Source organism: Condylura cristata, unplaced genomic scaffold (assembly GCF_000260355.1).
Source record: "Condylura cristata isolate star-nosed mole 26May11 unplaced genomic scaffold, ConCri1.0 scaffold00024, whole genome shotgun sequence".
In the NCBI taxonomy this organism is placed as follows: domain Eukaryota; kingdom Metazoa; phylum Chordata; class Mammalia; order Eulipotyphla; family Talpidae; genus Condylura; species Condylura cristata.
The window spans coordinates 20,383,452-20,398,612 of record NW_004567125.1 but is presented as its reverse complement, the minus strand read 5'-3'; the positions used below and the strand labels follow the sequence as shown (position 1 = coordinate 20,398,612).

The following is a 15,161-nucleotide window of genomic DNA, read 5'->3' as shown; positions in this document are numbered from 1 at the left end:
GTGTGATTTGAAGAAATTAGTGTGAATTGATGGGTCCCCTACTCAGAGATGTAATTGATTTGAGGTGCGAGCTAGACATAAAGATTGCTGAAATCTTACCAGATAATGCTAATGTATAGCCTGGTACAAGAACTATTGTTTCAGGGACACAGATAAGAGGTCTAGTCCTTTTTCTATTACTATTGGTATAGACAGAGTTTTACATGTCAAGGTTAAATGTTTGTTAAATAAAGTTAAATGTGCATGAAGTATGATCATTTCTCCTATTTTGCAGAGATTTTTGCTAGACATAAAACATACACATATATTTTTAAAGTTTTATCTACTCTAAAACACTTAAATAGTGATCTCTACCATCTGGAGGGAAAAAAATTTTCTTCACTGTTTTTTTTTTTTTTTTTTTTTTTTTTAAGATTTATTTATTTGTGCATACAGAACTGGGGTACAGGCCAGAGATGTAGTGTTGAGAAGACCCATCAGAGACAGAGTGGGGAGCAGAACAGGCAGATCGACGAAGTACACTGCTGAGGGGAGCAGCGGGCGGGTCAGGAGAGGTCTGCCGCGCCATGTGGTCACCTCCGGGGCAGGCGGGAATCGAACTCATGCGGTAGCGGCTTTAGATTCTCAGTGCTGTGCTTTAACCCGCTGCGCCACCAGGGAGGGCCTTTCTTCACTGTTTTAAGCATCAACTTTAACACTGAAATCTCACAGTGATTTTTCTTATGAATGCAATCTTTACATCCATTCAGAAAGCTTTCAACTATGTCCCAAAAACACAGTAACCATTGGGCTGATAATGCTCAGCAAATATTCTGGGGCAGTGAAGCTAAGCAAACAGTCTATTGTGGAATCTACAAAGCTAATCAAACCATTTATACTCAGTGAGAAAAATGATGTTGTCAGGGAAGGTCTGTATGTCATGGGAATGCAGGAAAGAGTCACTTTTTGCAGTATGGGGAGATCTGATAAAATCCTAGCTAAAAATCAAGTGCATGCTAAAAATAGGAGAGCAGGTGTTAACTACACAAAAGGTCACTCTGCAGAGCTCTGGCAGAAGGAAGAGGATGCTTGGAGAACCACAGGTATCCTGGCCACGGTGATATGAAGAGTTAATAAAGTAAATGCAAAATAATTTATTCCATAGAGGGTGTAATATCCAATAATTGGAAGGAAGTGAACTCACAGAAAAGATAGTGTGTAATGAGACTGGAGGTCAGCAAAGTCCTGTGAAATTGTGCAAGAGCTACAACTAGTTGAAGTTTAAAATTTTTTTTTTTTTTTTGCCTTAAATGAAGTGGCCAAAAAGACTGGTTCTTCAGTTTTATGTAATGGAATACTGTAATTGGATTTGAGTTTTTTTGAAGATCATATTTTGCTGTGAAGCAGCAAATATATTGAAGGGAAAAAGACTGGAGTCAGATAAACTCAGAAGTAGAAAATAACAGTGTCCTATTAAAGAACAGTAACCTTTTATAGAAAAAGGAGGGGTAAATGGACATTGATGAGAGTCAACAAGAAGATGATATGCAGTGGGAGCTGATGATCGATTTGGTTAATGGTGAAGGACACTGGAGAGTGTAAGGCTCTATGACGCTTCCTGACTCACAATCACCACAGGGGAATATGTAGATCTGAAAACAAATACAATAGTATTGTGCGGTAAAAGTCTGAGATGCAGGCAGGATATCCAAGTGGCTATATCCATAGGCATTTGTCCCTAAATGGTCCTCTAATGGCAGGTGTGGCTTTTGGAATCATCAGCACATAGTAGTCAAGGCTGGTGGGTGGGGTGTGTTTGTGAATGAATTTCATCCCTGACCAGTATATAGAGCAAGAAAGAAAAGTAAGCTCAGAAAATACCGATGTTGAAAAAATTGATAGAAAAGGAGCTAGAAAAAGGAACTGAGTAAAGATAGAAGAAACAAAAATCAGGGAGTGAGTTGGGAGAGTTTCACGAAGGAGGTTCTAGAATTCAAAGGGCCTATAACAAAGGGCCTGATTTCATTTCTGATGTTTGACTGCTGCCAACTTTCAAGCTCCACCATATCCCATGTTTAGGCAAGCCTCTAAGAAGCCTAAGTACTTTTTTTTTTTTTTAGATTTATTTATCAATGCATATAAGAACTGGGGTACAGGTCAGAGGTGCTGGAGGTGAGAGGATTCCCCAGAGACAGAGTGGGAGCAGAACAGGAGAACTGACTGAAATACACTGCTGAGGGGAGTATCAGGTGAGACAGAAGAGTTCTTCTGTGCCATATGGGTCACCTCCCTGGCCAGGGATTGAATTCTTTGGCTGCAAATAGCTTCAGAGTGCTGTGATTTAACAACTTGTACCATCAGAGAGGCCCCGCTACTTCTCATTTTTGACACCAGAGGAAAGTTCAAACCATCCCACAACCTATTCCTATACAGAGACCCTCCCCCAACTCCCACTCCCTGACCACCACAAAGTCCAGGTCAGAGACCTCTCCCTGAAATGTCCAGCCATTTAGGAATCAACTTAAAATACTCTTTCCTCCCCCAAAATGCCTCCTTAGGTGAATAATAAAGCTTTGTATACTCACGCCCTCCTCTTCCTGCTTCTCATTCCTTCACCCTTTACCACTCAGGTGTTTGTTACCTTTTCCCTACTCAAGTGGATTGTGGACTTCCCTGCTGCCAGGTGCAATGTCGCTGCCTGGACTTCTTCTTACATGAGGAAATTTGGCTTATATGGTTATGTCATCCCAAGGGATAGGGCCCTTCTGCACCTTAGATTTACCTTGTGGTGATACAATGTAGCATTAGTTTCATACAGACCAAGAGAATACACAAAGATTTATTATTCACCTAAGGAGGCTTTCTGGGGGAGGAAAGAGCCTACCTACATACGATTGCTCTCTTGGGGGATGCTTCAAGGAAAATAACACTCATGAGAATGGGCATGTGACACAAGCTATGCAACGTCCATCGTCTGACAGATTCCGGGTGGATCGGGATAAGCTCTGAAAAATCAGACTGTCCACTGCTAAGTTATGTTATGACCTCCCTTTTTTGTATAATCATAAAATCAAAATATTCTGAGCAACCATCAGTTTACAACTGGATTGTCTTAGCCCGACAAGGCAGCTGCCTGGTTCAGGCAAGCTGCCTGCCCCAGGAGGAGAAATTCCTCTGTCTCCTGAGACAAAAGGCAAGCCCCAGGAGAAATAAGACCCCAGGACATAAAAACTCCTGGGAAGCTTCCTTGATTTCTTTAAATAAAAAAGCAAACCTTAGATTAGGATCCCAGGGCATAAGGACTCATGGACAAATTTTAACCTTGACTACACAGGTGTTGTTTGATACACAACTGTACAACTTTCTCTTAATTTACTCCTTTTTAAAACAAGCACTAACTACTCTCTGCTAGCCTTAAATTAGCCATTAGCTTTTCTTTAGACAATCACTGATAATATTGCTAACACAATTTATTACTATCCCAAGACCCCTAACCTTTTGCTAACAAGCTGACCCTTTCCCAGACCCTTCTTCCTTTGAGTGATAACTAGACAGCTGTATCACAAAACGTATAAACTATTATACCATAAATTGTTAAGAGAAGAATGCTTTTTCCCCTTGTCCTTGAGAATGTTTTATGGAGATATCTCATTAACTTACCCTATGCATTATTACAATTAACTACTTGCTACACAGTATAAATAAAGACCTGCTGAAGGGAGAGCAGGAAGACTTGCACCCTACCCTGACTCCTGTGTCTTCCTCGCTCCCTCTTCCCCTTTTGGAATCTCCGCTCCCCGTCGCCTTCCCATCTTAGGGTCCTGCCTGTGCTGCCTCCAGACACATCAAAAGTTGGAGCTGGTCTCTGATAGGCATAGGCATGGGGGCCGTGTCTCCTTATTTGTGTGTTTCTCTTCGTTACTAACTCAGGGGTTGGGGTGGGCATATGTGTGAGCTACATGCCAGTGCAAATTCATTTCGACAAAAGAGCAAGATCAGATCCCGTACTTATCTTCCTTTCCCCTTGGACTTGAGAAGAAGCAGGAAGGGAATGTACTTGGCTGCTAAGTTTGGTAATTGTTTCTTTCTTTTTTAAAAAAAATTGAACAAACAGTAATATCTTGCATATGGTATTAAACTTCACAGTTTAGAAAGTGCTTTCAGAACATCACCTACTTTTAGCCTGGACAGAAATAATGATGACCCTTCACACTGTGGAAGCAGGAACTGAGATGTATTTACTGGCTGGGTCTTTATGGTTAGGATCGTGCCAGCAACAAATCAGGATTCTGATCATCATGGGTTTTTTCCCACTACACTGTATAGCTGCATAGAATGTGCCCTGAGTCTTACTATGCGTGGATTCATTTCCCTTTCTGCTTTTCTCAATTTCTTCTCTTTCTGCTGCGTGCCCTAGAAAAGTACTTTAGGGCCCTGTTTGTACAACTCTAGGCTCTTTCCCCCAGTTGAGGAACAAGGCTGATGCTGTTCATCTGGAAAGCACTAGCCGAAAATGACAGTGAATTACACCTACAGGCAACCATCCACTGCCTACTATGTAAGCAGGTGTAAACCAAGATTTAAATCCTTTTACACAGTATGGTAAGTAATTTAATCTCTCCTCAGCATGGTGCTTGCAAATGTTGATATTTGAGCCAAAAACCAACAGATGCCAATTACATTATGATGCAAGTTTCTTAACCACAATAGCTGTGCCAACAAATGGCCCTTGATCGTCCCTGGCCAGAGGTGGGGAGTCTGGCAATATCAGAAATACAGAGTAAGGCAGAAAGTTCTGAGGAATGGAGGAAGACACACTGTTCCAATAAAAGCTCAGTCACTGGCCTGAGAGCCAGAGATGATTCCTCCCCTCTTAATTCCTCCTCACCTTGAGGCTCCTCTTCCTCTCTCTCTTTCTTTCTCACTCCTTTCTTTCTCTCTCAATAATTCATCCATGCTCTTTTGGGCAGATGCCTGAGTTGACTCAGGAATACAAAAAGGAAGGCATGAAGACAGGGGAGAAGTAGCAGCTTCAGACTGGCTACTATACAATTCTCATTTAACGATAATCTGGGTTCTCATTGCCTACACAAATGAGCTAGGTCCTATGAAAGTGACATGCAAATGTGTTTGCAGTTGTCAAAACTGTTGACTATGCCTGCCAGAGTCCACTGAACCTGTGCTGCCTCCTATGAATTTTCATCAGTATTATTCATGTTATAATCAATGTGGTTCTTGCCTCAGGCTGAGGGCATGGAGTGGGGCTTACCTCTCCCCCCCACCCACCTCTGAACCTGGGCTTTCTCTGGAATGGCAGGTCCCCGGCTAAGTCACACTTAGTAAGTCCTAGCTAAGAACACTGGGTACTAATTAAGGGAAGGGTAAATGCCAGTCAGAGAGAAAGTTTTCAGATTTTCGTTTGCGCCTGAGAAAATTCTACTTTCCCATATATCCTAGCATTAAAGGTAATACTGAGGCTTGGATGTTGCTGGCTTAAAAATAATAATAACTTTGAAATACCTACTCTGGGCAGATTTTAACCAAGTTTTGGCTAAGAAATGAATTTAATTTTCTTCTGTACTGACATAATTTATGGTCAAGAAAAAATAGCTTCTACCTATTGAGTACAAGGAGTTTCTTCTCTGAAAGCTTTCTGTTTGTCTAATTTGCTCAGGAAAAGTTTCCTTTCCTGACCCCACTTATTGAGCAAAAGTATGAGACTGGGTAAGCATTATCACCTTTCACTCTCAATTCAACACCCTGATATGGGCAGGAGCTTCAGCCAACAAAGAAAGAGATCAAGACCCAAAGAATGAAGTAACGTGCTTGGGCTAACTCAGATGATAATAAAGGCAGGGTGAACTGGGATTTGAACCCTGGCAGAGTTCTCTTCCAAGTCCTTCTGTTCTGCCAAATCTTCAGAAAAAAGGCATCCTGTCTTCCCAGTCTGTCTTCTCATCCTGTCTCCTTCCACAAAAAGGAAGGAGAAAGCAGAGACTACAATAACTACATTATAGCTATAACATAGCTAATATGTATTGAGTTTTATGATTGAAAAATAAAATACTAAAATTGTGTTTTATACATATTTATTTAGTTCTGGATCTGCCCTATCAAATAGATATAATTATTATTATCATTCTCATTATAGAGATGGGAAACACTGGGGCAGAAGAAGAGATCTATCCAGCGTCACACAGCTAATAAGGAACTAAATTCGGGACCAGTCTAGGAACTTTCTCGCAGAGGAATAATCAGAAGCTTCCAACCATCCTGATGAGAATGTTCTAGCCCATGGTGCATTCTGGTAACAACACAAGATGTGGGGAGTTCCTAGCACTTTCAAGAAAAATGCTATTCAAGAAAAATGAGATTCTGTAAAAGCGTGTCAGTTAGAATGTGGACCTTCCATGGGAAAGGATGTCTCTACAGAAAGCACACCTGGCTAACCTTCCTGTCTCGTCTGGAGAACACACCTGAGCAGGTGAAGAGGGCGCCTACAGAAAAACAGACACAAGTCAAGGGTACTCTAGACAGTCTTAATATTTACTTCCAAAATAGTGTCTAGATTTACACCTGAGGAGCTAGGAGGCAAGTAGGAGAATGGGCGAATTGGACAAACAAGAGGTGATCCAACTTACTTCCTGACTTTATTGTCCATGCTTTCCGCCACGTAGTAGCCAGGTTTGCATTCATATCGGCAGATGGAACCCACGTCGTGGTTGCCTTGGAGGCAGTGAGGCAGGAGCAGGTTGGCGTTCGGGATCACTGGGGGAATCCCACATTCCAACTTGCAGAAGACTTCAGGGAGAGACCAGAGCCCGTCTTCAAGACAAGTCAGCCATGGGCTCAATCCTGACTCCAGGAAAGAGAAGCACAGGATGCTCAAGACCGAGAGCCCAGAAACAGAATACTTGCAGAAAAGAATGAAAACCCAAGTCACACAGTCAGCCATTCACAATATTCTTTGTTGAGCAACTTCTCCAAAATATTGGGTCACCTGGTTATCCTGTTTCACTCACAGAGCAATCAGTGTGATCTCTTAACAGAACAGACCTTAGATAACTACTTCTTGACCTGAATGAAACGGGAGTTATCAACTAAATCATTTCTTTACTTCTGAACTAGAAATAATAAAAATATAGCAGTGGCAGTATCATGGAAAGCAATGTAATAACAGGAGATGACACCTTTTTTGAGCCACTGTTCTAGGCGTTTTTCCTGTATGCACTTGTATTAGCAAGCTTCAACCCTTAACAACCCTAGAAAACCATCACTGTCTCCTATTTTGCAGATGGGTAGGTTGGATCTCAGTGGCTTTCCTGAGCTAGACGATGCAGAGGCAGAGTTTGAGTAGGTGATTTGATACAGATTCTGCACTTAAATCCACACCATATAGTCCAGTATGGTTCATAGTTTCCCCAAGTACATAAACTTCTGCTGTTAGCATCCCCAGCCCTGCCCAGACAGACTAAAGCAGAATCTGTCAGTGTGAGATTCAAGAATATGCATTTAGAACAAGCCTCAGGGTCAATGTCAGGAAACTCAAAATCCAAGTGGTTAATAGCCAAGTGGAAGGGAGGGTCAGTGAGAACAGCTTCCACACACTCTTCACCTCTTACAAGCAGTGCAGCCAGGGACAAATCATATCACTGCGTTCTCGTCTATAAAACAAGCTTAATGCATTTAACACAGAGGGTGGTTGTAAATATTAAATTTTAAAATGTGTGGGATAAACTACTTTGACTATTGATACTGCCAGGAAACTGATCGTTGGCTTGACTCTGAAGGATGTATACTTAAACAGGGAAGTTGGCGGTTCTTTCATTAAGGAGCTCCTTCCAAGGGGCTGGGGTAAAGAATGGTGACTCCAGGACTTTGCTAGTGTTATCAGGACAGGGTGGTATAGTAGAGAACTGGGGTGAGGGGAAGACCCTAAAATACTGCCAAAAGGAGGGACTGAAGAGTTTATGCAGTTCCTGGTGGGTCACACAATACCTTGAAGTTTGGCTGGTGGGACACAAGAGATGAAGCAGCGTTTCAGGAAGTCTGTTCCTTGTGAGCAGGAAAAGGTTGCGTAGTTCACCAAGGAGGGGTCGGGGACGCCACAGTCCAGGGGCATGCAGCTCACAGCCCGGTCCCAGTGCCCAGAGGAACAGGTGAGCAGAATTTCCTTCTAGAAACAGAGACATTTCCTCTGTCAAAGTCATAGAGGTTTGTCAAAACAGTTTCCAGACTTTGGACAAGTCCCAGTGATGATTTGTGCAAACATTCCAAAAGGGTAAAATTTATCTTGCCTTTCTCCTTCAGTTATGCCTTGTTTTAAGTGAGAGCCTCACAAAGCCGGGGTACTGTGCTGATCCGTGACAGGCACCTGCTAGTGTGAGAGAACCACCAATTGGGGATGCTCCTCCAGGCCAACTCATGACTGCCCTTGCTAACTCCTCCAGATCTGCCCCTTCTCCTCCCAGCCTGCGCTGTGCCTGTGGCTCCTGTGGACCCGAACCCTTAGGATTCCATGTCTCTGCCTTGTGCTCGCGTTCAGCACCAGGACACACTGGCAGGAGCCTGGAGAGGAAGGGAGGCAAATAAGAGGCTTATTCTTGCTTTCCCCTCTGCAGGGGATGGCTGCCTGCTGGCTTCTCCTTTGGCAACCCTCCTCTGTACTCTCCTCTTGTGGGTTCTGCTCCCTGCATAGATTGCTCAGGCGAGCGAGGGGTTCTTGTTCTCTCTGAGATACTGCATGACCTCCTTGCACTCTCCCAATCTCCTGTTCACATCTTTTAATCCCTTTATTAAATCCCCTCAAATTATCTACCTGTGAGCATGTCATCTTGTCCTGCTCAGACTCTTAATGATGAGTCAGCTCTTATGCTATTGAAAATCATGGCCTCCCCTGAGACTAGCTCATAGTATCTCTGAACAACAAAGCGTTAATGCATCCGAGGCAGTTTTCAGACCTTGGGATCACAGTGGAGAGATTCCAGTCACATGCTTAAGCCTGTCATTGCAGTAGGGTGGCCATAGAGTATGCCATCAGAAATTAGAGGCAATCTTGAGTATCTAGTTCTGTACTAGATTCAAATAAACAAGATGCTCTCTTCTCAAGGAGCTAAAACAAAATAAATTCCACCAGTGGATCAAATTAAATATTGAAACAGTGACTTGGAAAAGTTTCTGAAGAAAGAAGAATGGAAAAAAGAAGAATGAGAGAGAGGAAGGGGAGGAAGAAGGAAAACGCAAAGATCTACTTCGTATTATATATGACTCCCCCCCTTCTATAATGATTTTGCAGAATGCAATACAAAAAGCACACATTATAAAAGAAGTGGAAACTGGACTAGGAAGAATGAGAATCTGTGTGTTCAATGTCAGCAGCATTGTAGACATGTGTGTCCTTGGTGGGGAGGGACAATCCTGCTCGAGGAAGGTGCTTCCCTGGTGGAAAGGGTGGTGCTTGGAGTTGCCTCAGAGAATTCGGGAATTGAGCTCTGAAAGGTCATGGGACTTCCCAGCTGGGAGCTAAGAGGAGGAGTGGAAGGGTCGAGAAGAAGGCGTTCAGGGAAAAGGGAACAGAAAGAGCAGGGACCAGGAGACCTGTTTTGGGAGAAAAAGCAGCTGTCACTCAGGCCTGCTGGCTACCAAAGGTTAAAGAGAGTGTGAGCAAGAGAAGATATTCTATGGCTGAGCCAGAATTCTGCTGGGAGAGCACAGGGCTACAGACGCCAAAGGTCAAATGATTAGTGAGAGCACCTGTCCTTCCACCAGTGCCTAGCTGGCTGCTTCTGTCTGCTTCCCAGTGTTCCCCTGTTGTCTGCTAGAAGGACCCAATTCAAAGCCAGTCACATTTTTCTGTTTAGGTTCAGCTCTGTGTCAACACAAAGTAAATATCCCCACTGTCTTGTGATCACGAGCTGGGATCGTATGATTTCCTTAGTGGTTCAGACTCAGGTGACAGCAGCGGTCAGATGGAGATCCCATTGCCCACGTCACCACATGGTTGATGGAGGCTGCCACCTTCCTCTTTCAACCCAGAGTCTGCTCCCAAACACACTTACAAAGTGTTACCTACAAAGTCTGCCCACAAACAACCACAACAACCATTTAAAGAGAGTCTCTCAAAACTCTGCATGTCTCCTGGTTTTCTCCTGGCTTCATTAAGTATTGTCCATTTTGTCTTGACTCCTCATTTTCATCTTTTCTCCTCCACTTTATCCCACAAGTTTATTCAGTCCCTATATTTTTAAAACTTCTTTCTCAGTCTGTTTCTTTTCTAGTATGGTTTAAGATGGGTTGAGAAAAGGGGACAGTGGGTCCTCCCCGGTGGTGCAATGGGTTAGGACACAGCACTTCAAGTGAGCCGTACCACTTCAGTGCAAGTTCAATCCCCAACCTGGAGGTGACCACATGGAACAGCAGACATCTCCTGACCCATCTGCTGCTCCCCTCAGCAATGAACTTTGTGGATCTGATTGTTCTGCTTCCCACTCTGTCTCTGGTGAATCCTCTCATCACTCCCCTGTACCTCTGGCGTGTACCTCAGTTCTGTATGCATAAATAAATAAATCTAAACATTAAAAAAAAAGGAAAAGGAAAGAGAGGGTTAAGACTTCTGCCTCTCTATCTAGAAACCTCTTTCTTCCTGTCGTAAACCAAGAAAGTGGTGCCTTAAAGAATATAAAAGTTGTTTCTCCCTCTATAGATCCTAAACCATATGAAACCAAGGACTATTTCTTTAATGGCTTCCCATAAGCAAGGGAAACTATTCTATGGATTCACAAATCTACCAAGCAGTCACTTGTTACAAAATGAAAAAAAATCCAATCTTCTGAACTGTTGATATCTGACTTTTGCTCTTTTCTCATCACACCACAAATTTCTGGTTCTCCTCTTAAGCACCATTACTTTGCCTCGTGTGTCCTTTCTGTTTCTCATATTATAATCATATTTGCTCATGGTTGATTTCAAGTTCAAAATTCCTCTATAGAGCACTGAAGCACTCTAAAGGAAATACAGAAAACAAAATTCTTAGATGAGGATTTTGTTCATAATACACTATCATGTTCATCATAATGGCAGCTTAATCGATTTTGTAGGCTGCCTGTCATTTTGTTAGAGGCTATTAAAAGTTTTTCAATCAGTCATCATAATAATCAGTGATATACTTTTGATCTACTTAGTTTATAAATGTGGAAACAAAGTTAGTCTCTTTTTCTTAAACTAGAGTCCCTTTTCCATAAAAGATTCACTGTTTGCCTTTTACCTAAAATTACACGCCTAAATAGTGGAGCCAAATTTTCATTCTGGGTGTATCTCCTGAGCAACACTTTAAGCTCATATATTCTACTATCTCCAAATCACCTTAAAATCTTGAAATCATGCTGTGTTAGCCTGTAGAATGAAAAAAAAATAAAGTCTGCCAAAACTAGAATCATAATATATTCTCTGCCTTAGTAACATCTTTCATGCTTTTGGGAAGAAAATCAGATGTTTTCTTGCTAGACTCCTATAAGGAGAATTAGGTAGTTGGACAATGAACCAAAGATAAGCTGACTGCAATCTATCTTGCTGCAACTTGTGGACAAGCCTAAAAGGTGATATTCTCACTTGAAGACAAAATAGAGATGATTATTTCTGAAAGAAAGTAAAAACAAGGGAGAGGAATGCAATAACCATCTGCTTATTTCACCTGGAGAACCAATGACACCCTAGTTAATCCAGATTATACATAAGCTTGCATACCTTACATTCATTTCAATTATTTAAAAACATATGATCTTTCCCCAGTCCATCCTTGGAAAGAAGGATGAGTACCCACCTTTCCCAGCAGTTTGGTTTTGATGACTCTGGATCTTCAACTCACCTGAATGGGTCTGAGGAACCACCCATTGCTGGCCTGAAGGGCGAACCCTTTTTGACACGTGATAGCACACTTCATGTGACCTGGGCCATCTGAGGTACAGTTCACCACATCTGCATGGTCAAGCAGCAGTGGGGCACAGCTGTCTTGCTCCCCATGGGACTGATGGGCACAGCTGGGGGCGACAGAAACAGAAACACCTTAGACTAACTGGGAACAAACAGCAGCAGCACCCCCATGTTTACTCCTGCTCTATTTACAATAGGGAAGATGTGGAATCAACCCAAATGCCCAAAAATAGATGACTGGATTAAGAAGATGTGAACAAATACACAATGGAATATTACTCAGCAATCAAAAAATAAACTCATGTCTTTTGCAGCAACATGGATAGAATTGGAAGGGATCATGCTCAGTGAAATAAGCCAGAAAGAAAAAGAAAAATATCAGATGGTTTCACTCATAGCAGGAGCATAAGGGATTGGGGTGGGGGTGGGGGAACAATTGTAATAAAGTAAAAATGAAAAACAATGAACAACTGTAAACATTTTTCTTTCTGGGGTGGAGAGGGAGGGAAATAGGATCAAAACTGGACTTTACACTATTGGTGGTGGGAAGTCCATGGGGATTACAAACAAGATGAGAAAATGCAGAAAAATGAAGAATGATGTGAGAGAGGAAGGGAGGAAGGGATAAAGGAAAGAAGAGAGGGAGGGACGGAGAGAAGGAGGGAAGTAGGGAGGGAGGGAGGGAGGGAGGGAGGGAGGGAGGGAGGAAGGAGGGAAGGAGGGAGGGAGGGAGGGAGGAACGAAGGAAAGAGGGAAGGGAGGGAGGGAGAAAGGGAGGGAGGGAGGAAGGGAGGAAGAAAGGACTCTTCAAGTTTTGATTATCCCCAGTGAAGGTATGATATCCCTTCAAACTCACTCCATGGAAGCTAATGGAAGGGGGTATATATGAGTTAGGAGAAGGGGTATGAAGTCTCCAAATCCAACACTGGTAACTGTACATAAAACTAATAAAATAGGAATGAAATATTTGTTTCTGAGTCTTCATTCAACCTGTCTAGATAAGGGATCTGAAACCTAGCCATCTTACATAGGGTAAAATCAGAATAACTCAGTAGTGCTGCTGAAATGCAAACTCCAAGTCCCATCAGCCATACAACCTGTTGCCCACAAAATATAGCATTTTTTCAGTAGAGAAGCTGGTGCAGAATTGGTATCAAGGACAAAAGGTGAAATGGGAGCATACAAAAGGGGTAAGTGGCATGAAGTAAGACAAAGACGACAAAAAAAAAAATAAATAAAAAGGCACCCCCAACCAGACCTGTTTATGAAGTGAGAAACAGTTTTAGGGCAGCAGCTGCAGATTTTTTCACTAGCTTATATTTCCATTTGTTTCTTTTTTAAGGATTTTTTTTTTTTTTATGAGGAGGTGTTTGTCAGATTGTCAGCTTCTGATGGTGTCTGGTACCAATTGCAGACTTCTCTCCTTTGCACCCCAACTCCAAAACCCCTTTTGGTATCTCTTCCACTGCAAACCCTGGTTTCTGAGTGAAGCTGTGTTCTCTGTGTTCCCTTCCTCCCAATGCATTCTCATTTTTACCTAGTGCTACATAAGCTCCATAGAATGAAAATGTTAGCAAAAAATATAATTCCTCTTAAAACTTCCCAAAAGCTTTCTTCTTATGGGTTTTGGACAAGTGCTAATGAAAGTGACAGCAGTGCCCCAGCGAGGTGGGAAGAAGTTAGGTATTTATCTTGGTTTGACATACAGGGAACCGGAAGCTGTTTGAACACTGGCAGGGGCTGGAGGCCACGCAGTCAGAGGAAGATCTCAGGCTACACAGCAGGGGGATGTGTGTGTGTGTGTGTGTGTGTGTGTGTGCAGGGGGCACTGTCTAACATTTAATAGCCCTTTTTAGTTTTGAGAAATTCTCTCTTAGCTGATAGTGAATCAGATTGGCAAGTTTTTGTCCAGCTGCCACTGTCCGCAAGGTACTCCACTTGGTTCCCTCCATCACGCCTCACTCTTGCAGTCCCCCCCCACCAGATTTTTCTCCGTACCTCAACAAAATGTGCTCCAGGTAAGGATATGATGATCCAGTTGGACATGATTCATGAAAATTTGATTTTTTTTTAAAGATTTATTTGTACATACAGAACTGGGGTACAGGCCAGAGGCTCAGGGGCGGTGAGAGGCTTCACCAGAGACAGAGCGGGGAGCAGAACAGGCAGATCGACGAAGTACACTGCTGAGGGGAGCAGCGGGCGGGTCAGGAGAAGTCTGCCACGCCATGTGGTCACCTCCGGGGCAGGCGGGGATCGAACTCATGCGGAGGTGGCTTTAGCTTCTCAGTGCAGTGCTTTAACCCGCTGTGCCACCAGGGAGGGCCGAAAATTTGATTTTTAACAGGACAAAAAGTTTTGAACTAAAGAATGAGGTTTTCATGATGGAATGTTAAGTCAATAGGGCCTCAGAAACTGCATTATATAAATGGCCACCTCCCCATCATTCTAGCTTTCTTCTTCTTCTCTCTACTATTAAAAGCCTCTACTTGCTCTCTCTTTGTTCCAAACTCTCTAAAGATATAATGCTTGAGGGTTTTAAAAAAAGCTTTCAGTGGTGGAATCTCTGTCCAACATGAACTGTAACCTGGGGTTATCCTCTTCTTAAACACTCTGCTCATGGGCACTTGGGCACAATCTTAGCACTGTCTGACCTGACCATTGTGTTTCCCCTTTGTTGGCTGGGTCAGTGACTGACACCTGTATTTTGAAAACCTCTGTTGATACATTTCCATAAAAGAAGGGCCCTCCTATGCCACAGTGGGGGTATCTTTCTCAAACATAGTTGTACCTCACACTCACTTAAGGAATTTTTATAAAATGTAGATATCTGGGCCCTCCCTGGTGGCACAATGGTTAGGACGCAGCACTGCGAGCGGGCTGCAGCCGACTCAGTGTGAGTTCCATCCCCAGCCCTGGAGGTGATCCACATAGCGCAGAAGACCTCTCCTGTCTCACCCACTGCTCCCCTCAGCAGTGTACTTCGTTGATCTGCCTGTTCTGCTCCCCACTCTGTCTCTGGTGAATCCTCTCACGGCCCCTGCACCTCTGGCTTGTACCCCAGTTCTGTATGCATAAATAAATACATTTTTAAAAAATGTAGATACCCAAGCTTTGTCCCTGGACATGCTGATTTTGTAGGAGTAGGTGAGATCTTAGCATTTTTTTTATTACAAAGTTTATTTTTACATCATTTTGCACATTTTTTTTTCCATCTCGATTGTAATCCCCACGGGTTTCCCATCACCAAATCA

General features: G+C 42.9%; 1 protein-coding gene across 2 annotated transcripts in view; it reads right to left on the bottom strand.

The window, feature by feature from the left end:
* PAPPA2 (pappalysin 2) overlaps positions 1 to 15,161 on the bottom strand; it is a 262,642-nt gene that overhangs the window by 62,708 nt on the left and 184,773 nt on the right. Inside the window, exons 14-16 of one of the 2 annotated variants that reach the window (XM_004688509.2) lie at positions 11,843 to 12,014; positions 7,978 to 8,155; positions 6,621 to 6,834 (exon numbers count right to left, since the gene is read on the bottom strand). In XM_004688509.2, the coding sequence (XP_004688566.1) occupies positions 6,621 to 6,834; positions 7,978 to 8,155; positions 11,843 to 12,014 (564 nt within the window). Of the gene's footprint in view, positions 1 to 6,620; positions 6,839 to 7,977; positions 8,156 to 11,842; positions 12,015 to 15,161 lie in introns of those variants that run through there. The other variant, XM_012729236.1, reaches the window with a different exon arrangement.